This window comes from Xiphophorus maculatus, chromosome 21 (assembly GCF_002775205.1).
Source record: "Xiphophorus maculatus strain JP 163 A chromosome 21, X_maculatus-5.0-male, whole genome shotgun sequence".
Classification (NCBI taxonomy): domain Eukaryota; kingdom Metazoa; phylum Chordata; class Actinopteri; order Cyprinodontiformes; family Poeciliidae; genus Xiphophorus; species Xiphophorus maculatus.
Genome location: NC_036463.1, coordinates 11,893,410 through 11,910,983, shown reverse-complemented (window position 1 = coordinate 11,910,983; position 17,574 = coordinate 11,893,410). Strand labels below are relative to the sequence as shown.

At 38.8% G+C, this 17,574-nt stretch overlaps 2 protein-coding genes across 4 annotated transcripts; one reads left to right on the top strand and one right to left on the bottom strand.

Annotated features, from left to right (window-relative positions):
* Positions 1-207: 207 nt before the first annotated feature.
* xkr9 (XK related 9) lies at positions 208-8,123 on the bottom strand. Of its 2 annotated transcripts, XM_023326391.1 has the most exons (5): positions 8,038-8,123; positions 6,415-7,842; positions 5,277-5,690; positions 4,859-5,112; positions 208-4,782 (listed from the first exon to the last, which is right to left on the bottom strand). In XM_023326391.1, the coding sequence occupies exons 3-5, from the start codon at positions 5,567-5,569 to the stop codon at positions 4,157-4,159; spliced, it is 1,173 nt and encodes a 390-aa protein (XP_023182159.1). In that variant the 5' UTR covers positions 5,570-5,690; positions 6,415-7,842; positions 8,038-8,123; the 3' UTR covers positions 208-4,156. The 2 variants fall into 2 exon arrangements, with proteins under 2 accessions (XP_023182159.1, XP_014323849.1); XM_014468363.2 differs by having other exon boundaries at positions 6,415-8,063.
* Positions 8,124-8,222: 99 nt separating this feature from the next.
* tram1 (translocation associated membrane protein 1) lies at positions 8,223-14,835 on the top strand. 2 transcript variants are annotated; one of them, XM_023326392.1, is made up of 11 exons: positions 8,223-8,480; positions 10,657-10,720; positions 12,287-12,408; positions 12,523-12,639; positions 12,724-12,782; positions 12,866-12,950; positions 13,120-13,190; positions 13,282-13,386; positions 13,475-13,618; positions 13,878-14,065; positions 14,148-14,835. In XM_023326392.1, the coding sequence occupies exons 1-11, from the start codon at positions 8,358-8,360 to the stop codon at positions 14,216-14,218; spliced, it is 1,149 nt and encodes a 382-aa protein (XP_023182160.1). In that variant the 5' UTR covers positions 8,223-8,357; the 3' UTR covers positions 14,219-14,835. The 2 variants fall into 2 exon arrangements, with proteins under 2 accessions (XP_023182160.1, XP_023182161.1); XM_023326393.1 differs by having other exon boundaries at positions 8,224-8,480; positions 13,878-14,029.
* The last annotated feature ends 2,739 nt before the right edge of the window (positions 14,836-17,574 follow it).

The following is a 17,574-nucleotide window of genomic DNA, read 5'->3' as shown; positions in this document are numbered from 1 at the left end:
GACTAAAGCAAAAGGATGACAGAAAGGAGAAGACTGCTCAGGACCTCAGCTCAGGAACACATTCATCTTCTCCCAGTAAAAGTCCTTTTGGCAGGTTTATACTGCATTAGTCCACTCAAGCCCAGCGAAGAGGGTTGCATCCATCATCTTAAATGCAAAGGAGGATGTGATTTTGATTTCTTGTGAATAAAGAACCTTCCCTGTTAGTATAAATAACCCCTTTAATCCAAAAGGTAAGCTGCTATGAATCAACATTTTAACTGCTTTATACATTTGTGAATACAGTGGTTATAAAATAATATACACACCCAGGTTGAAATGCCAGGATTTTGTTATATGTCATTATTTCCTCCTTTAATATGAGCTATACCCCGTGTAGCTCCAGTGAAAAATCTTTTGATAGAAAAACAGTCAATTAAAAACTGCAATAACATGGTTGTATATGTCTGCACATCCTACTATTGGCTATGTTTGTAACAAAGCGCCACATTCAAGCTCATCTTAAATAGGATCAGTGACCATTTAAAGAACATCTGAATCTTGTAGGCTTCTCATGACATTTTCTTTGTTTCATCCCACAGGAAAAGCCTTCAGTCTGGAGAAGGGCATCAAAGAGTTTCAATGGCACACACTCTGGGACACACTGAGAATAGTTAACATCAAGTGGAGTGTGAGTACCGAGAACTAGATTTCCTTTCACATTTTATAAAATGACTGAAGAAGTCTTGGTCAGATGGGAAGAGATACAGCAACATTAAAGCCACTGTAGGAATGTGGATATCTAGAACATGCGACAACAATCTTTTGTGTTCTCAATGATCAGAAGTAGAGTGTCAATAAGGAGGACAAACGTTCTGAAAACGTTTAAATGTTCTAAATGTTCTCAAAAGACATTTAGTGTCCCAAAAACATGTGGGGAATGCCCTGCCAAATGAATACCACTACCATTATGAAGCATGGTGGTGACAGGGCCATGCTTTAAGCTTGTTTTTCTACAGCTGAAATATTTTCACATACAAGTTGATGCTTGAACAAAACCTTCAAATTTATGCCGGAAAGTGGATGAAGAGGAATTTCATCTGTTAGCAAAACAAGGATCCACAGCACACATCCAAACCATAAAAAGAATAGCTTCTTGGAAAGAATTTTAGAAAAATAAGTCACAGGGCGGCTTCTGATGAGAACCAAATTAAGAGTTTTTGCAAAGAACTAAGAGTGCACTTTTGCAACCACAATATTTAAGTTTTCCATTTTAATTTTTTTCTTCCAGAACATATTATTTGTCTTTCCATTGAGTTGTACAGGTTATAGGTCAGTATTGGGTTGGAAAATGGTTTTGAACCATTACCCTGGCTTTCTGCATGTAATAAACCAAAAGAGCTCAAGCAGGGGTCAGTACATCCACTATTGCTTCACCATAAAATAAGAGCCTGGCAGAGATTCATTTCCTCTTAAAAACAAAACTTCCTCAGTTAAATTTGTTGGGAGTTTGAATTTTATGGAGTGTTTCAGACAAAACGCAACCAACAAAGGAAAGGTTCAAGGGGTCCCTTGGCATAAACAGCTCAGAAAGCTCTGAGCTTGGCTGGATTAAAAGAAGGGAGGATGGCTGTGCTCATTTGAGAGCCCACAACCATGAGCTTTAGAGGACACAGCAGGTCCCCACTCCACACCAACTCCCCAGCATATTATCTTATCCTACCTTGGATGACTAAAAATAAATAAATCGCATCTTTCATTTTCTAGCAAGACAATATTTTGCTAGTAGTCAAAACAAAATCAGTGCTGGTTTATTATTTCTTCATTGTTCATCCGTGTCCACACCGTCTCCAAAATCCTCAAAAAGATGGAGAGATATTTCCATCCTTTCATTTTGCAAAGATAAAAATTGCAGAAGTTTGGTGGATATTTAAAGATTAATTGAAGGTCAATGAGATGAGTGTGGTCAAAATCTAAATATGCCTAACATTTTGTTTCAGAATGAATGACTGACTATCAATCAACTTTATTCTAATATGTGGTACAAAAACCATAGTACAAAACAGGAAATAACAGAGTGCAACATTGCTCACTGCTTTTGATTTATGCTAATAGGCATAATAGGTACAGCTGGTAACTCAAAGTCAGAAAGAAATTGGAATAACTGGATTCAATGTCGTTGCATATTCGAAAAATCCATTGTGATAATGGCGCCATCTTGTGTTGATAATATAGCAGTTCAGAAAAGAACATAAACACCCCCAAGTATCCCTGCGCTGCTGTTGCTATTTGAGAGAACAAGCCTTTGATAACACAGTCCTGTAAATAAGAACTCACGATGTAGAATAGAAAAAAGCACACAAAACTTTTAAAATACAAAAAAAAAAAAAAAAGCAAGACATTGGAGCTAGTTCAATGTCTTGCAAATTAATTCAAACTCAAACTTTTTTAAAAACATTTTGTAACATTGCAACCACATGTGTCAATTCTTTCTATTGGGATCTTATGAGAAAGGGCAACACAGTGAGAGCGCCTAACTCGGATCGTTTTCAAAATATTTTTTAGTTAGAAATCTGAGCTATTTGGTGTGCATATTTAGATCAAAATAGCTCAATTTCAATCAGGTTGGATATAGAGTATCAGTGAAGATTAATTTTTAAATATTGCCATTTTTGTAGGTCTGAAATGTGATAAAGCAATCTAAGAATGAAAGTTGTTTTTTTTAATCTAAACTGTTTTAATCCAGTTCTGGGTCTATGTTTAAGGCCATTGTCCCTGTTGAAGGTGATATGTCTCCTAGTTGGTCTAAGTAAAAGCTTAACTTACATAACTCTACGTAAGAAAGCAGAATATATAAACCAACAAAATAACCTACCCAACAAGCACATAAACGAGAATACTGAGATTAAACAAAAACGCATCTCTCCCCTATCAAAACAGTCTGACCATGAGTTTACATTTTTTTAAGAGTACAAAAGCCATTCAAGACTTCACAACAGGTGAAGGTGTAACATAACTCCTTAACGTGTTTGTGGAAAACCTCCCTATTTGCCGATATTTTCATTGAGCAAATCTAAATTTTTTAAATGAAAATGACGATTGAAAGCTGAAATACCTAGGTGCAATGCTAGTTGGCACACTATTGGCTGGTGTTTACAAAGCAACAAAACCAGGAGCACAGTTTATGTTCTTTGGTGCTGATTGGCTGTATGCCCAGGAACGAAAACAGGAAAGACCATGGATGCTTGCTCCTGTAGTAGTACTGAGACAGTTCCCACTGTGCATATTGATGCATATTAAGGTACATTAAAAAATTCAATTATAATCCTGTTCTGAGAGGGTCTCAAGTATTCATGGATTTTAGTTATTCATGAACTGCTGGTTCCTAAAGCTGGGTTTATAGTCGAGTTGGCCTTAAGTGCTGTCAAAAACGTTTTGTACCTCAGCACCGATTGCGAGTGGCACCTTTCACTCAAACTGTACAATTTGGAGGGTGAGTAGGTTCATCTGCATTGGCATCTATATAAACGCTCTATTAGGGATCATTTTCAGAAAATACTGCAGCAAAGTACACATCAAGTATAAAAGCCACATCACTTGTTCAGCTTGCACTCTTAATGTGAACCTTTGAAAGCATCACTGTAACTTTGCAAATACCAGGGTCCTGCTGTATATCGGTATCTTAACACACCTTCAGTCCACCCCCAAATTAGCACTAACTTGAAATAACTTTGAAGGACCAAAGAACATGTTATGGGGAAAAGTGTCTGTAGATTGAGTTTGAGTGGCATGATGGGTGGTATTCACAAGTGGTCATTTTCCACTGTGGTGAATTTCAGGAAGAGAGCTTTTAAATCCCTGTATAGAATGTCGGTTACAGCTCTAAACAACTGAAAATTGACAACATTTCTGCAGACTTCTTTTGGTGGAAATCATGTTGTGTGCTGATGTGTAAACTCCCCAATTCAAACCTAAAATCCTCAAACCTCAACAACTTTCAGCTGTACTCTACACCGGCTTGTGCTTGCTTTTTTTCTTTCACATCTTTTCACATATTTCTTGATATAAGACATGGAAACTAATCTAACATTCATGAGCCACAAGTCTGAACACAACTAAAACATGAAATGTTGTAACAATAATACATGGTGGTGGCTGCACTATGATAAAACCTCAGTCAAGGTTTTATGAATGCCCTTGTCCTCTTTGTTAAAGGTGTCTTCTCCTTTTCCTGTCCGTCCACCTGATCTAACTCACACTGTTTAGGGTGCAGGAAGCGATAATACGATACCAGCAAAATCAGCCCCAGCAATGAACCGCCATAGATTACGCCACTAACCACCCAGAAAAATGTAATTGTCTTCAACTCTGGCTTTAAAAAAAACATCAATAAAGGAGTTGAGAAATTTATAGCAGTCCAAAAAAAGTAATAGACGGTCATTTCCCGTTTGGTGTTTTGACCTTTAGCGTTAAAAAAGGTAAAAACCAGAATGGCGCCAATGACGCCACGGTACAGCAGTTCAAGGACACCTGAATTGCAGAAGTCGGTTTGAAGCAGGTGGGCCCATATTGTTCCCAGCAGCCAAAGGGAAGTAAAGCCTACTGTGCTGTAGATGCTGAGGAAGAGGAGGAGGCTGTAGCTGAGAATGAGACTAGTGATGGTGAAGAGTTTGTAGAGCAGGTAGACCACTGTGGGGAGGCCTGAGGGCAATTCTCGACTCTGGGGAAGGGATTTGCGCAGCCAGATCCGATAGTCCACCAAAGACCATGCCAGATTAAAGAAAGAGAAGACCATAGACATATCTGCAAGAAAAAGGCAACTAAAAGTTATAAATCTGAAAACATTTGAAGTTAAGAAAGGACTTTGTTATCTACTCACACTGTAAGACCGACCACTCATCATGGCTTTGACGTATGTAAAGCTGTAAAAGAAGCTGAGGCGCGCTCTCCAGGAAAGTCTCGAAAAGCTTCAACATGCTCAGATCGGCAGCATCGCTAAGCAGTTTATTGTGGTGCGAGGTGCTGGTCCCCTCCTCATCATCTTCTTTCAGGTGTCCATTCGGAGACTTTGGATTGTGTGACACTTCTTGTCCCCAAATCTCTTTGTATCCTTGTTCAAGCAGGTGGTAAGACCTGACAACAGGATCAGAATAATAAAAAACCATATTATCTATTCAGTTTTTTCTGCAGCTGTGATGACGGTAACACAGTTGAAGAATCCACTTTCTGCAGCACTAATGAAATTTAAGTTTGCAGCCTGCAAATCTTGTATGCACGACATTAAGGCGCGTACGTACCTGAGAAGGATTCCCATCCCAAATATGTGCAGGACTAAAAACCGTCGCTTTGGTTTGCTGTCCATGACATTTTTATGCATATCTTCTAAAAACCAGGCGTAGCTGAAGATCTGGTTTACTGTCAGCCCAGTGATTATAAACAGTGCAGTCAATCCACTCCAAACATAGCGCTTCTCGTGAAAATATCTAAAAACCAGTGCAGTATCTGTGCAAATGTCCCCTAGGTACATGAATAGTCCCACAAGAGCTAAAAGCCACCGCCGCTTGGAGTACTGCTCATTTGACTGCCCCATAGTTATCACTTTAAAAAGCTGGCATTCCTGTTCCTGTTTGGTTCCAAGAACAAAGCAATCTCAGTTCCTGTTTCTGTAGGTTTTGTAGTATGCGAGTGTCACAGGTGGCTTTAAAATCTCTCTGCAAAAGACATACAAGTAAAATCGATTAAAAACACTTGCAATTTACAATGATGCAAAAACAATTATTTCCTTTATTTTAGCAAAAAAAAAAAACTGCAGATGCCTTGCAATCCTGACCAGTTTATGTTATATGTTCTTCAGCTTATGTTATATCTTCCTGTTCTTTAATCAGTCATAAAAATATTTATTATATAAGACTGACTGGCATATGGCACTTTCAATACAGATGAAAGCACAATTTATCACATAACAAACAATGTTCAGGACTCTGTATAGTTGAATCTAAATGTTTTAGATGTTTTCCTCCTTCTGCATGCCTGATTTCAGTAGATAGCTGATTAACAGGCTTTTTCTGAACTCCATTCATGTGAATCCGGCGTGTTAAAGTAGAGAAACATCCCTAAAACACGCAGCACAACTTACCTTGAGGGGTAAGTTGGATAAACAAAATACTACCTTGATCGATTGGCAGCTTTATTGAAAATCGAGGCAAAATCAGAGCTACCTAAGGATAAGATAAGGAAATGTTTCCTTCTATTAATTTCATATATTGTACTTTCATTATGTTACTTTTTAGAAACAAACTCATATATCTTAACTATTAATCACGAGCTACGCTGCAGTTAACACACACACACAGAAAAGCAATACTACACCCAAAATTGTTATTTTCACAATGACTAACCGCATATAAGACATAAGAAAAACAGGAGTAAACTTACAGAGATATAATATCTATGGCAGAGAGCTCCACACAATCACAGCTGGAGATTCCACTCCCTGCGTTTTTCTTTCTCCTTCCCTTGATACCTGTGCAAGCCCCACCTCAGCAACCAGTAAACAAATCAACACTCAGAGCAGACATTTGTAATTACATAATACATGTCATTCCTATGAAGGTGTGGTGGTTGTGTGAGTGTAGTCTTTACACTTCCCCTTCACATGTCTGTGTCCATTTAGACTTGACCAACAAGATTAGCTTAATCATTGCTCGGAGAGCAAAAGTAACTCATGAACAGTGACTGAAAGTGTGACGTAAAGTAACTCGTATTCCAAGTTAATAAAGGAAGTGAACATATTTCAGAGCAAGTCTAGTTTCCCGAAGGTGAACTCTAATAGGCTCTAAAATAAAATGCAATTCTTGAAGAACAACTGCATACAGACACTTAAAAGCATCATGCTGCTATGCAGCTTAGATAAATTGTGGCTTTGTAACTTCCTAAAACACTGTTTTCTTGATTTTCTTTCTAAATGCCATGACCCGGGTTGTAGTGCCTTCCAGAATGATTCAAGACTGTTTTGGTCAGATGACACCAGAATAGACTTACTGCCATACATTAAAAGCTCTGTGTAGTGGAAAACTGCAAAATACTACAGAGGACCCCAAGTACACGTCCCCCGTTATTAAAATTTGGTGGTGGCATTATCACACTGTGGGGATGCGTTTCTGTATCAGAGACAGGGAAGCTGGTCTGGGTTGATGGGAAGATGAACAGGGCAATCGTACAAGGAAACTGTCCTCAACAGAGTTGGATAGATCACCAAACCCAAACATACAGCCAGAGCTCCAACAGAATGGGTGTTGTTGTCTTAAAATAGCCTAGACAAAGTCCGAAATAAAATTGAAAATCAAATCGATTCATATTTGTCCTGTAAGGACTGAGTCAGCTGTATGTGTGATAAACACATGTACTTCCACATTTGGGGCAATAAGCAGCTAGTCAGTTCACTTGTGCTTGGTCCTGGTTTTGCATTGCATTACTTCCTGTCCGCTACTCTCTGTAAGGGTTTACAACACAGCTAGTTGTTACAGATTCAACCAGTGGATTCCTATGTTTTATTATCCCTAGATTTCCATCAGCATTATGTCAAGATTGTACTAGAAATTCAAAAGTATATCTCTATAACATTGTCTTTTTTTCTTTAATCTTTAAAATCTATTTCTCCTGAGGCTTATGCTAGTTTCTAAAGTTTTTGTTTGACAAATAGCTTGAAATGTGTGAGATCCTTATCATCCATTTTACTCTGTCATATCAGCATCGAAACGCCAGAGGTTATGAGGGTTTGTAAACATGACATGCTGGACTGGACTCCACTGGCTAAATAACTTCCTGGAAAGGTGTCCTTGGTATGAGAATCTCAGAAGAAGTCTATAAAAAAAATAAATGTTTTTGTTAGCTTTCGCAACAAAACTAAAAGGGAAAAAAAAGAACAAAAAAAAATGTGGTGGTCGCTCAATTTTGGACATTTGCGCTGAATAAATAAAATATATGTGTAACGTCATTTAAATAGGTGTTTATCTATGCTTGCTTGTTTTAAGTGTGGGACCTGTTGGACCAGTTTACCTTATGATGGCGTACTAAATATAGAAACCATTCATCTCTACAGCTCTCCTTCTACTCCAAACCTCTAGGAAGCGGCAGAGAGCCCCAGCTGTTTCCTCTCCTGTGCGTAAAGAGTCTCTTTGGTCAGGCGCAGCGGCTCCCTCTCTCCGTGGACCCTCCTACCAGCAGAAGAGTGACACGCCATTCAACAGCAGCCTGGCCCTGTGCATGCAGGACGCGGTGGGAGCTCAGATAGATCACACCATCTGGTAGAGAAGAAAAGCACAGAAAATCGCATCTGCGTGACGGACAAAGGGGAAACTTTTACGAATCGCGTCGACATGGGGATCCGAAAAAAGACCAACAAGAACCCGCCGGTGCTGAGCCACGAGTTTGTGATCCAGAACCATGCAGATATTGTTTCCTGTGTTGCTATGGTGTTCCTGCTCGGGCTGATGTTTGAGGTGAGTCCACATGTTGAGCGGGGTTGTTTTTAATTGTAGATGGCGCAGAGTTGGCGGACGAAAAAGCTGATCTCTTCCTCCCATCTGTTCTCGTAGCAACTGACATGGCTGTCTGATCAATTCCTCTCTACTTCCTCCACAAGATCGAAAGTTTTCAGTGCACTGTGGACCCGCTTCGCTCTTATTCTCGCATTTAGTGGGCTTGTCCGTACATCTAATTGGTGTTTTATAGATATTAGGGCTTTCCTGGGAGTAGACCTCACTTTAACATTTGTCTGCTTCCCGTCTTGAAATCAATATTTCAAAACACTTGTCTCCAGGCCCGCTTTTTAATCGTGTGTTTGTCGGAGTAAAACCAAAATAAAACATAAACAAAATGTATGCGAGCTGCTTACTTGAAAATAAGACGTTGCACATTTGAAATGCAGCGTCCAGCTCCGCGGTTTGAAGATTTTGCAACAGCCCCGTTGTGCTTAGTTTGTGCGTAGAAGTGTTACGTGGCATTCGCACAGCGGTCGAGAGGGTTGTCATCCCCCGCTCGTACCAAAACAGAAAGTTGTCCTTTCGAGCAGAAATGTGCCTCAAAAGAGACGGGGATCAAACCACCGTCCACTATGGTCTATGGGTTGTCTTGAGGTCCACTTTATAACACATGTTTGTTTAAATCTATCGCGGTTTCATCCTCAGAAGGGAGCGATGCCGCTTCTGTACGTGTTTAAAGCAACTTCCGGTATTTAGTTCTTCAAAATAAAGTTTGTGACCTTCAGCAGTCGTTGAAAGGTGTTTTACTGTCGCTAACCCATTGTGGAAGTTGTTTGAATTGTATCCCCCCCTTTACTTTTAGTTAACAGTGATGCTAATATGAATCAATATTAACGGTAAATAATTTTTCGCTCAAGCTGCTCTTTTATTTTGAAGATTACCTTTTAAAACGGTACATTTTCACTTTTATGCCCGACTCTCAAAAATGAAGTATAGTATTTAACAATAAAAACCAATTCATGTAAACAATACATCTCATAAATAAAGCAGCTACAGATGCGTTTCAGCATATTAGCATATCTTAGAAAAGTGCATTAATTTTGGTCATTTTAATCAAGAACTGAAACAAAAATATTATGTACATTTATAACAAATGGAGCTATATGTTAAATGCTTATGCTTCGTACTTTTGGTTATGAAAGCCGAAAAATCTGTTTCTCAGAACCTCTTACTATCAAATAATACAAACAAAAACTTTTGGTAATGCTTATGGTGGCCTGCACAAACATGGGGAAAACTTGTCACATTCAGCAGACAGATAGTCAACCTTCTACACAAGGAGAATAAGCCACTAAAAGTCATATGATGATGGAAAGTTTAGTGGAAGGAAAAGAATAGTAAAGAGACACAAAATTCAAGTTGACGTTTCCAGAGTCTTATCATCATTTGGTGTTGGTCCTCTCGTCTGCCCAGGACAATGTTAGTGCAGCTGTCCACCAGAAAAGTTTAGGTCACAAGTTTCAATTTTTGAAATGAATTAATTTGAAATGAACCTTTCAACAGTGTTATAATTTTCTTCACATACATCTTCACAACTGCATATGAACATATATATCAAGTTCCTCAGTGAAGCATGAAAAGAAGTACCATTACGTGAGTCAAACATATGACTTGCATTTTTCCCAGCATGCAAATTCAAAACGCATCCTGGAAATGAACTGAAACTTTTTCAGTGTCGGCTTTGCTGCAATTACACGAGTAATCATAATGCAAAAACGGCTTTTGAAAGGGGGCTACTATAAAATGTAGGTCCAGGTTACTTACTGGTCTGCATTTACAACAACGCTGCTTCTGAACATCATCGCATGAATCATTTCTAATTATATGCCCCAAATATTTTTACTTTACCGTCACATCTAGCACTTTGTAGGTCTGCTAAATAAAGTTCATTCTCAGTTGCTGTTCTCATAACCACACTCTTTAGGGTTTGACAGCTTGTTCTGGTGACTGTAATTTACCTATACTCTGCAGCAGCTTGGCTCTTCTCCACATCAGTGTTTAGACAATACTTTTTTTCACATGTTTTATGTTTTTTTATTGTTAAAAAAGTGTTTTTTAACAATAAAAAAAAATCATTTGCTCCTCCAGCCTTATGTTGTTAATACATATTATTCATCTCTTTCTAAATCCACAGGTCACCTCAAAGTTTGCAGTATTATTCATTACTGTCCAGTACAATGTGACCATATCAACAAATGGTAAGTGATATGTATACATAAACCGATACTGGTTGGTAACATGTTGCATTTTTTGTTTTAAGTCTATAAAGCAAAAATGTCTTTGTGTTTTCTTTCTGGAAGATTTGGATTCCAGAGCAGTGCCTGCTCCGGTGGCATTAAACGAACTCATTTTAAAGCTTTCTCTTTTTTTACATTTTTTAATTCTCTCTTCCATTTAGAGCTAAATTTAGTCTGCCTGATTTATAAGTTCTCTAGTGGCAAGGTTGTGCCGGACGAATTCGGGGCTGAGGAGCAAAATAGGCCTCACACACAATTCCGTCTCCTGATGCTTTCAAGGTTAACATTTTCTTTGCCAGCTTTGTAGACTGTTGAGAGAATCCAGTTTCAGAAAGGCAAGAGTTTTATCTAGGATCTCTCTACTGACCTCCCTCTGTTACTTATTTACCACTCATATCTCATTAGATTAATCTTTACTCGGATATCTCAAAAGGCCATTGTTTTTTTGTTGGGTTTTTTTTTTTGTTTTTTGGGGGAGGAGGGTTTTGTCACTTCCACCTCGCAAACATGTTAAGTGGTTTCATGAAAGAGAGACTCTCTGACTTTTTCCCCCATCAGCTGAGAGGTATTTGCATCTGCACCAGTGGTAGTTACTTTTCTATATGGTGAAATTTTGCACAGTCAAGACTCTGTAATCTTAATGGCGCCCTTTGGGATTCAGGGTAATTAAAATTATGACTCTCCACCCAAGGTGAATTAAGTATGGGGCCAATCCTTTGACCACACGTCTCAGTACTTAGGATTGGGACTTAAATGTATGTTGCAAAAAAAAACAACCTTTGAACGTTTTTGTGTGTGGTCATATGACAACCACAAACCTCAATGTGCTTTGCTAGAATTCCATGTAATGTCTCAACACAAAGTAGTGCAAGGTTATAAAAGTGGAACAAAAATGTTCCTTAAATTTCAAGATAAAAAAAAAACAAACAAAAAAACCCCATCTAGTTTGGCCTAAATTAATGATGAGCCGGTGCGAATCAATACTTACAGCTGCTATTTTTTTAGAGTAAGTGCCTATTAGATGTAGCTCAAGGTCAGTCTGATTTGATAAAGATACTCAGTTTGCAAATTCTCAATTGTTTTTAGATCTAGACTTTGACTAGGCCATTTTTGCACACAAAAATACTCCATTAAGTGATAGCTCTGGGTTTGTGTTTAGAGTTGTTGTGTTGCCGGATGGTGAACCTCTGTCTCAGTCTGGAATGTTTTGCAGCCTTCTACAGGGTGACTTTCAGGATTGGCCTGTATTTAGCTTCATCCATTTTCCCATCATCTCTGACCAGATTCACACGCACAAAAGTTTTTTTGAGTGTGTATTTGTCTCGCATAAGATCCTAATAAAAAAAACATTGCGGATTCTGGTTGTGACGTAATAAAATGAAAGAATACTCATGCAGGAGTCTATATATATATATATATATATATATATATATATATATAATGTGAATGAGTGACTTTGGCTGACTAAAGCATGCGTTTGAAATTGTGGTTGTGGCGTTGACTCTGAATGACTGGTCTGTCTCTCAGAGGGCCCAGAGGAGACAGCAGTGAACCACTTCCACCATGGCATCAAGGACCTGGCAACCGTTTTCTTCTACATGCTGGTGGCCATCATCATGCATGCAATCATCCAGGAGTACGTGCTGGACGTAAGTGAGACATTATGGGAGTGTCTATTTTTTCTTCTTCTTTTTTTAAACCTCTGAACTGTTTCACTTTAGGCCATTTCTCATCTTGTTTTTTTTTTTATTGTGTCTCTGCAGAAATTCAACCGGAAAAAGCACTTCTCCAAAACCAAGCACAGCAAGTTCAATGAGTCAGGCCAGCTCAGCGCCTTCTACTTGTTCTCCTTCGCTTGGGGCACGAACATCCTTCTATCTGTGAGCCCACCCTTTGACTGGTTTTGTTTTTTGTTTGCTTGTGGTTCAGACTGAACATTGTATTTAAAAGCTTTGTGCTCTTAGGAAAACTTCCTGTCCAATCCCGTCGCCCTGTGGGAGGGTTATCCTCATACGCTGATGCCGTAAGTTGCCATATTTAGCGACGGGACGCGAACGAAAAGCAAGAAGAGTGTGTCCTGTTTTAAAGCATCTTGCTCTCTTTCAGATTCCAGATGAAATTCTTCTACATTTGCCAGATGGGCTACTGGCTACACGCTCTCCCAGAGCTGTATTTCCAAAAGGCAAAGAAAGTAAGTGTTGCTGTTTGGACCCCGCAGCTTTTTCCTGTTTGGCTTCCTGGGCCTTGTGGTATTGTTTTGAAGAATTATCCTCTTCATGCTGAAATGAATGAGCCAATCCCACACTGGTGTAAATATTTTGACCTCACTCCGCCTCCTCCTCTCTGTGTTTACCGTTCAGGAGGATATCCCACGGCAGCTCGTGTACATCTTCCTGTACCTGGTCCACATTGCTGGCGCCTACATTCTGAAGTAAGCGCTGCCGCTGAAGGGAAAAGTCAGAGCTTAGGGTGAAATTGGTCATATTTCTCTGCTTCTAAAACCTTCTCGTTGTGTCTTTCAGTTTGAACCGGCTGGGTTTGGTCCTGCTGGTGTTGCATTATTTTGTCGAGCTTCTGTTCCATGTCTCCCGTCTCGTCTACTTCAGCAACGAGAACAGACAAATGGGGTGAGTTCTGGATTTTCTAATCAATGGATTCAGATGGAAAAAAATTTTGTGAGCTTAAAAAAATATCCAACTTTTTCCTTTGTCATAGATTCACCATCTGGGCTGTCTTGTTTGTGATTGGACGGCTGCTTACTTTGTCCCTGTCGGTCCTCACCGTGGGCTTCGGCCTCTCCACCACTGAAAACCAAGGCTTTGATTTGGCTGCAGGAAACTTCAACATTTTCTTTGTGCGGTAAGTACGTCTGATACAAAAGAAAAAATATGTATAGTATATATTTTTAAATACGCTGTTGATTAACAAGCATTGTATTCTTGCTCCCTCATATTTAGTCAGATTTTTTTTCCCTTATTTAGGTCAGGTAGCATTACCGAAATTACTTCTGTTAGCTAAATGCCAGAAGGACTGGACCAAAAAAAAAAAAATGAGATGAGATGTTGAATAATAAATGTTCTTTCCACTTTGAGAACTGATTGTTACTCTAATCTACTAGGATGACCGTCCTGTCAGCCATCTGCCTTACGCAGGCCTTCATGATGTGGAAGTTTATCAACTTCCAGCTGCGGCGATGGAGAGAGCATGCCGAGGCTCAGACATTGAAAAAGAAACAGGCTCCTGCTAAGAGCAAGTCGAAAAAGGACAAAGGTGGGAGGGCAAGAAACACCCAACTACAAATAAACTGTGAGAATAAAAGTGCAAAAACGTTTTTAACTAACTCCCTTATTTTTCTTTTTCTCATTTTTTTTCTTATATTTTTTTACAGCTAACGGAGTAAATGGCGTGAGCTCTCATGGAGCCGATTCACCGAGATCAAGAAAAGAGAAGTCCTCATAAGACATAAAGAGGAGAAGAAAAGTAAACATTCCTGCCAGCCTTCCTCATCCCGCGTATCTCAAAGAGCCGTCTCTCCCAGGGTCTTCTCGGCTATGTCCAGCTGGCTGATTCAACGGCTCCTTGACCCCCCCAGACCCCATGTGTGGATTCACCTTCCCGCACAGGACCGACCTCCCAGCTGGAATTCCCAGGGCCACTCAGATTTGCTTTTGCTGCCGATCGTCCAGCTCACGTTCAGCTCCAAATCTTCCTTCTGTGGTATTAATGAAAAACCAACAAATAAACTGAGGGAAAAAGACCTTATTTAAGAAGTGCCTATTGATGTGGATTGTTTTTTTTTGTTGTTTTTTTTTGGGGGGGGGTGATTTTTTGTACTGATTGTAATTGTACCAAATCAGGAATGATCACTTTATTTCTTTTTTTCACTTCAGGTCATTTAGTGCTTTATCGAAATGACGTGTATTCCTTTTCTTTCACCTCCATATCTTGTATTTATATTCCAACCAGCTCATCCTGATGCTGTTTTTCTCTTGGATGAATTCCATTTTAAATTTCTCCTGCATTCCCAAGATTGGAGGTTGTATAAAGTCCTGTTATCTCCAGCCTTCGCCCAGATCACACCTTAGTCTTTTTTTCTTTTTTCCAACCACATCAGACATAAACACACACCTGTAGATAGAAAGGAACCCATTCAATAAGCTTGGAATGAGAGGATATAAAAGCAAGCAAATGAAACGAGTACATTTATGGTTCAGTATCGTGCGGAACTTAAAACAAAACCAACAAAAAAAAATGGTAAACGAATGTATCATTTGATTATTGGAGTAGGTAAAAAGCTTTGTAATTACAACATGTTTGTCACAAGCTTCTATAAAAGTTGCCGCAGTTGTAATCATACTGTTTTAGACACATTGTGCTTTTAGGTTTTAATTCTGTAGCATCAACGAAGATACAAATCAGGAAAAAGAAGAAAAATGTTCTTGTGATTTGTCCAACCTCTCTTAATGTTAAGGTGGAATGTTCTTAATGTGTTTCTTCCATTATGGATTAACTTACCTGTAGAAATATATATATATATATATATATATATATATATATATATATATATATATATATATATATATATATTTTTTTTTTTTTTTTTGAGGTAAACCTTTGCTCCTTCCCTGCCATCCCTACTGAGAATTGACTGTGCCAAAAGAGCCTGGCTGACTAACTGCTGACCATATGCCTTTTACTTACACACCACAAAGCATTATAGGCCAGTCAGCTGTACTTTCAAGACTTTGTTACCCAAGTAACACAAATGTATTCTAAAGAATGAATTCTTAATTTTAGGCATACCGTTTAGTGAAATACAATAAACTTCAGCAGTGTTTGGTTCTCTCTACTTGCCCTGGGGGTTTATCCTGTAAAAAAATAAAATGATCTTGTTAAAACGGAAGCATTCTGGATTATTTTTGCTTCGTGTATCAAAGTCCAATCAAGATCTAGTGACGATCTAGAGTAGCTCAGAATATATATCAATTGTATCCAACATCAGTATCCAGATCACTGATTTTGCTATGGTAGAAATAATTCTGCGTAGCATATAATTTAATAGCAGGTGTAGTAGAGTAACAGAAAACCAGCAGATCCAATAGTCACATGCTGATTCTATATAATTGAATTGTGAGTTGAAAGGGCTTCTATAAAAGTGTTAGTACTGTAGAGTGGAATTCAAATCAGTGAGGTTTTTCACTCGGTGTAAAGTGGATAGCTCTTACTTCAAGATAGAGGCAGCAAACGTATATGTCACTGGCCTTACTAAAAGGCATATAGCAGCCTGCCTGCAATGAAGAATGGTGGTGGTAGCAGCATCATGCTATGGGGATATTTTTCAGCAGCAGGATAGCAAGGAAAGATGAATGCAGCAACATACAGAGACATCCTGGATGAAAACCTGCTCCAGGGCACTCTTGACCTAAGACTGGAGCGACAGTTCATTTTCCAGCCAGACAACATGACGACCAAGATTGGAGTGGCTTTAGAACCTCTCTGTGAATGTACCGGAGAGGTCAAACCAGAGTCCAGACTTGAATCTTAACTGAACATTTCTGGAAAGTTCTGAAGATGGCTGCACAGACATCTCCCATCCAACCTGTTTGAGCTTGAGAAGTGCTGCAAATAAGGATGGGTGAAAATCCATAAAGATGGGTGTGCTAAGGTTGTGGCAAAAGGACTAAAGGTGCAAATTGCCGCTAAAGGTGGATCAACAAAGTGAAAAGCAAAGGCTGTGAATATTAATGCAAATGTGATTTCTTGTTGTTTTTTGTTTGTTTTTAATAAATTTGCAAAAATCTCCAAACGTTTTTGAACATAATTATAATGGGGTGTTTGTGTATAGAATTTAGAGAAAAGAGTTTAATGTAATACAATTTGAAAAAGTGACCTAGTATGCCGTCTAGGTTGTACCGCATCCCGTCACTCACCCAATGACTGCTGGAGATAGGCGTCACAGACCCAGCAATAATCCATAAGCATGCCCAATGATGGATAAAACACAATGACTAAAATAATGGGAAATGGCACAGGATCTTGTGTACTGGGGAAAGTAATATTCTTGTTTCAGCCAGACAAAGTGAAAAACCAACTCAGTATACTGTGAAGCATTGTGGTTGAGAAATGCCATGTTTCTCAGTCAGATGGGATACATGAAAATGCTTGAAGAGCATTCATGTTAATTTGTGCGGAGGAGAAAGTGGCTTGGAAATCCATGTTTCAATAATCTCAAATGCGTCAGTGTACGAGAAACCTCTTGGTTCCAGACCAACAAAATTAAAGTTTATGGGGTGGCCAGTCCATTCCACGGCCCTCAGTGCAATTAAAAACTTGTGGTGTAACTTTAAAAATGCTCTTTCTGAGGAAAAACCAAAAAAATAAATAAAAGAAAATCAGGGATATTCTAAAATGTAAGATAGAGATTATGCAGTGAATTATAAAGTACTAGGAATTTTCCACTGGTTTTTATATAATAAAGAGTAAATAATGTGATGACTATTATTATTGCTATCATCGTCATCTTAGAATGAAGTCTTCAAAGGACATCATTCTAGGCCACAGATCCATATTTGAGTAAATTAACTTATTTATCAGTTTCCTGACTAATCCTAATTCCCAGTGTTGTATAGTAACGAAGTAAAACCACTTCACTACTTTACTTAAGTATATTTTGGAGTACTTCATACTTTCCTCGAGTATGAACATTTTGGATGACTTTCACTTTTACTTCACTACATTTCCGAACTTAATTGCGTACTTTTACTCCGATACATTTACAATGTGTGGTTTAGTTACTCGTTACAAAAAAGCGAGCG

Coding starts and splice junctions, on each gene's coding strand:
- xkr9 (XM_023326391.1), bottom strand. CDS start 5,569: ATGGGGCAGTCAAATGAGCAGTACTCCAAGCGGCGGTGGCTTTTAGCT. Junction 5,113..5,276: donor GGGATGGGAATCCTTCTCAG/GTACGTACGCGC, acceptor TCCTGTTGTCAG/GTCTTACCACCTGCTTGAAC. Junction 4,783..4,858: donor TGAGTGGTCGGTCTTACAGT/GTGAGTAGATAA, acceptor TTTTTCTTGCAG/ATATGTCTATGGTCTTCTCT.
- tram1 (XM_023326392.1), top strand. CDS start 8,358: ATGGGGATCCGAAAAAAGACCAACAAGAACCCGCCGGTGCTGAGCCAC. Junction 12,640..12,723: donor GCACGAACATCCTTCTATCT/GTGAGCCCACCC, acceptor TTGTGCTCTTAG/GAAAACTTCCTGTCCAATCC. Junction 13,191..13,281: donor GCTGGCGCCTACATTCTGAA/GTAAGCGCTGCC, acceptor TGTGTCTTTCAG/TTTGAACCGGCTGGGTTTGG.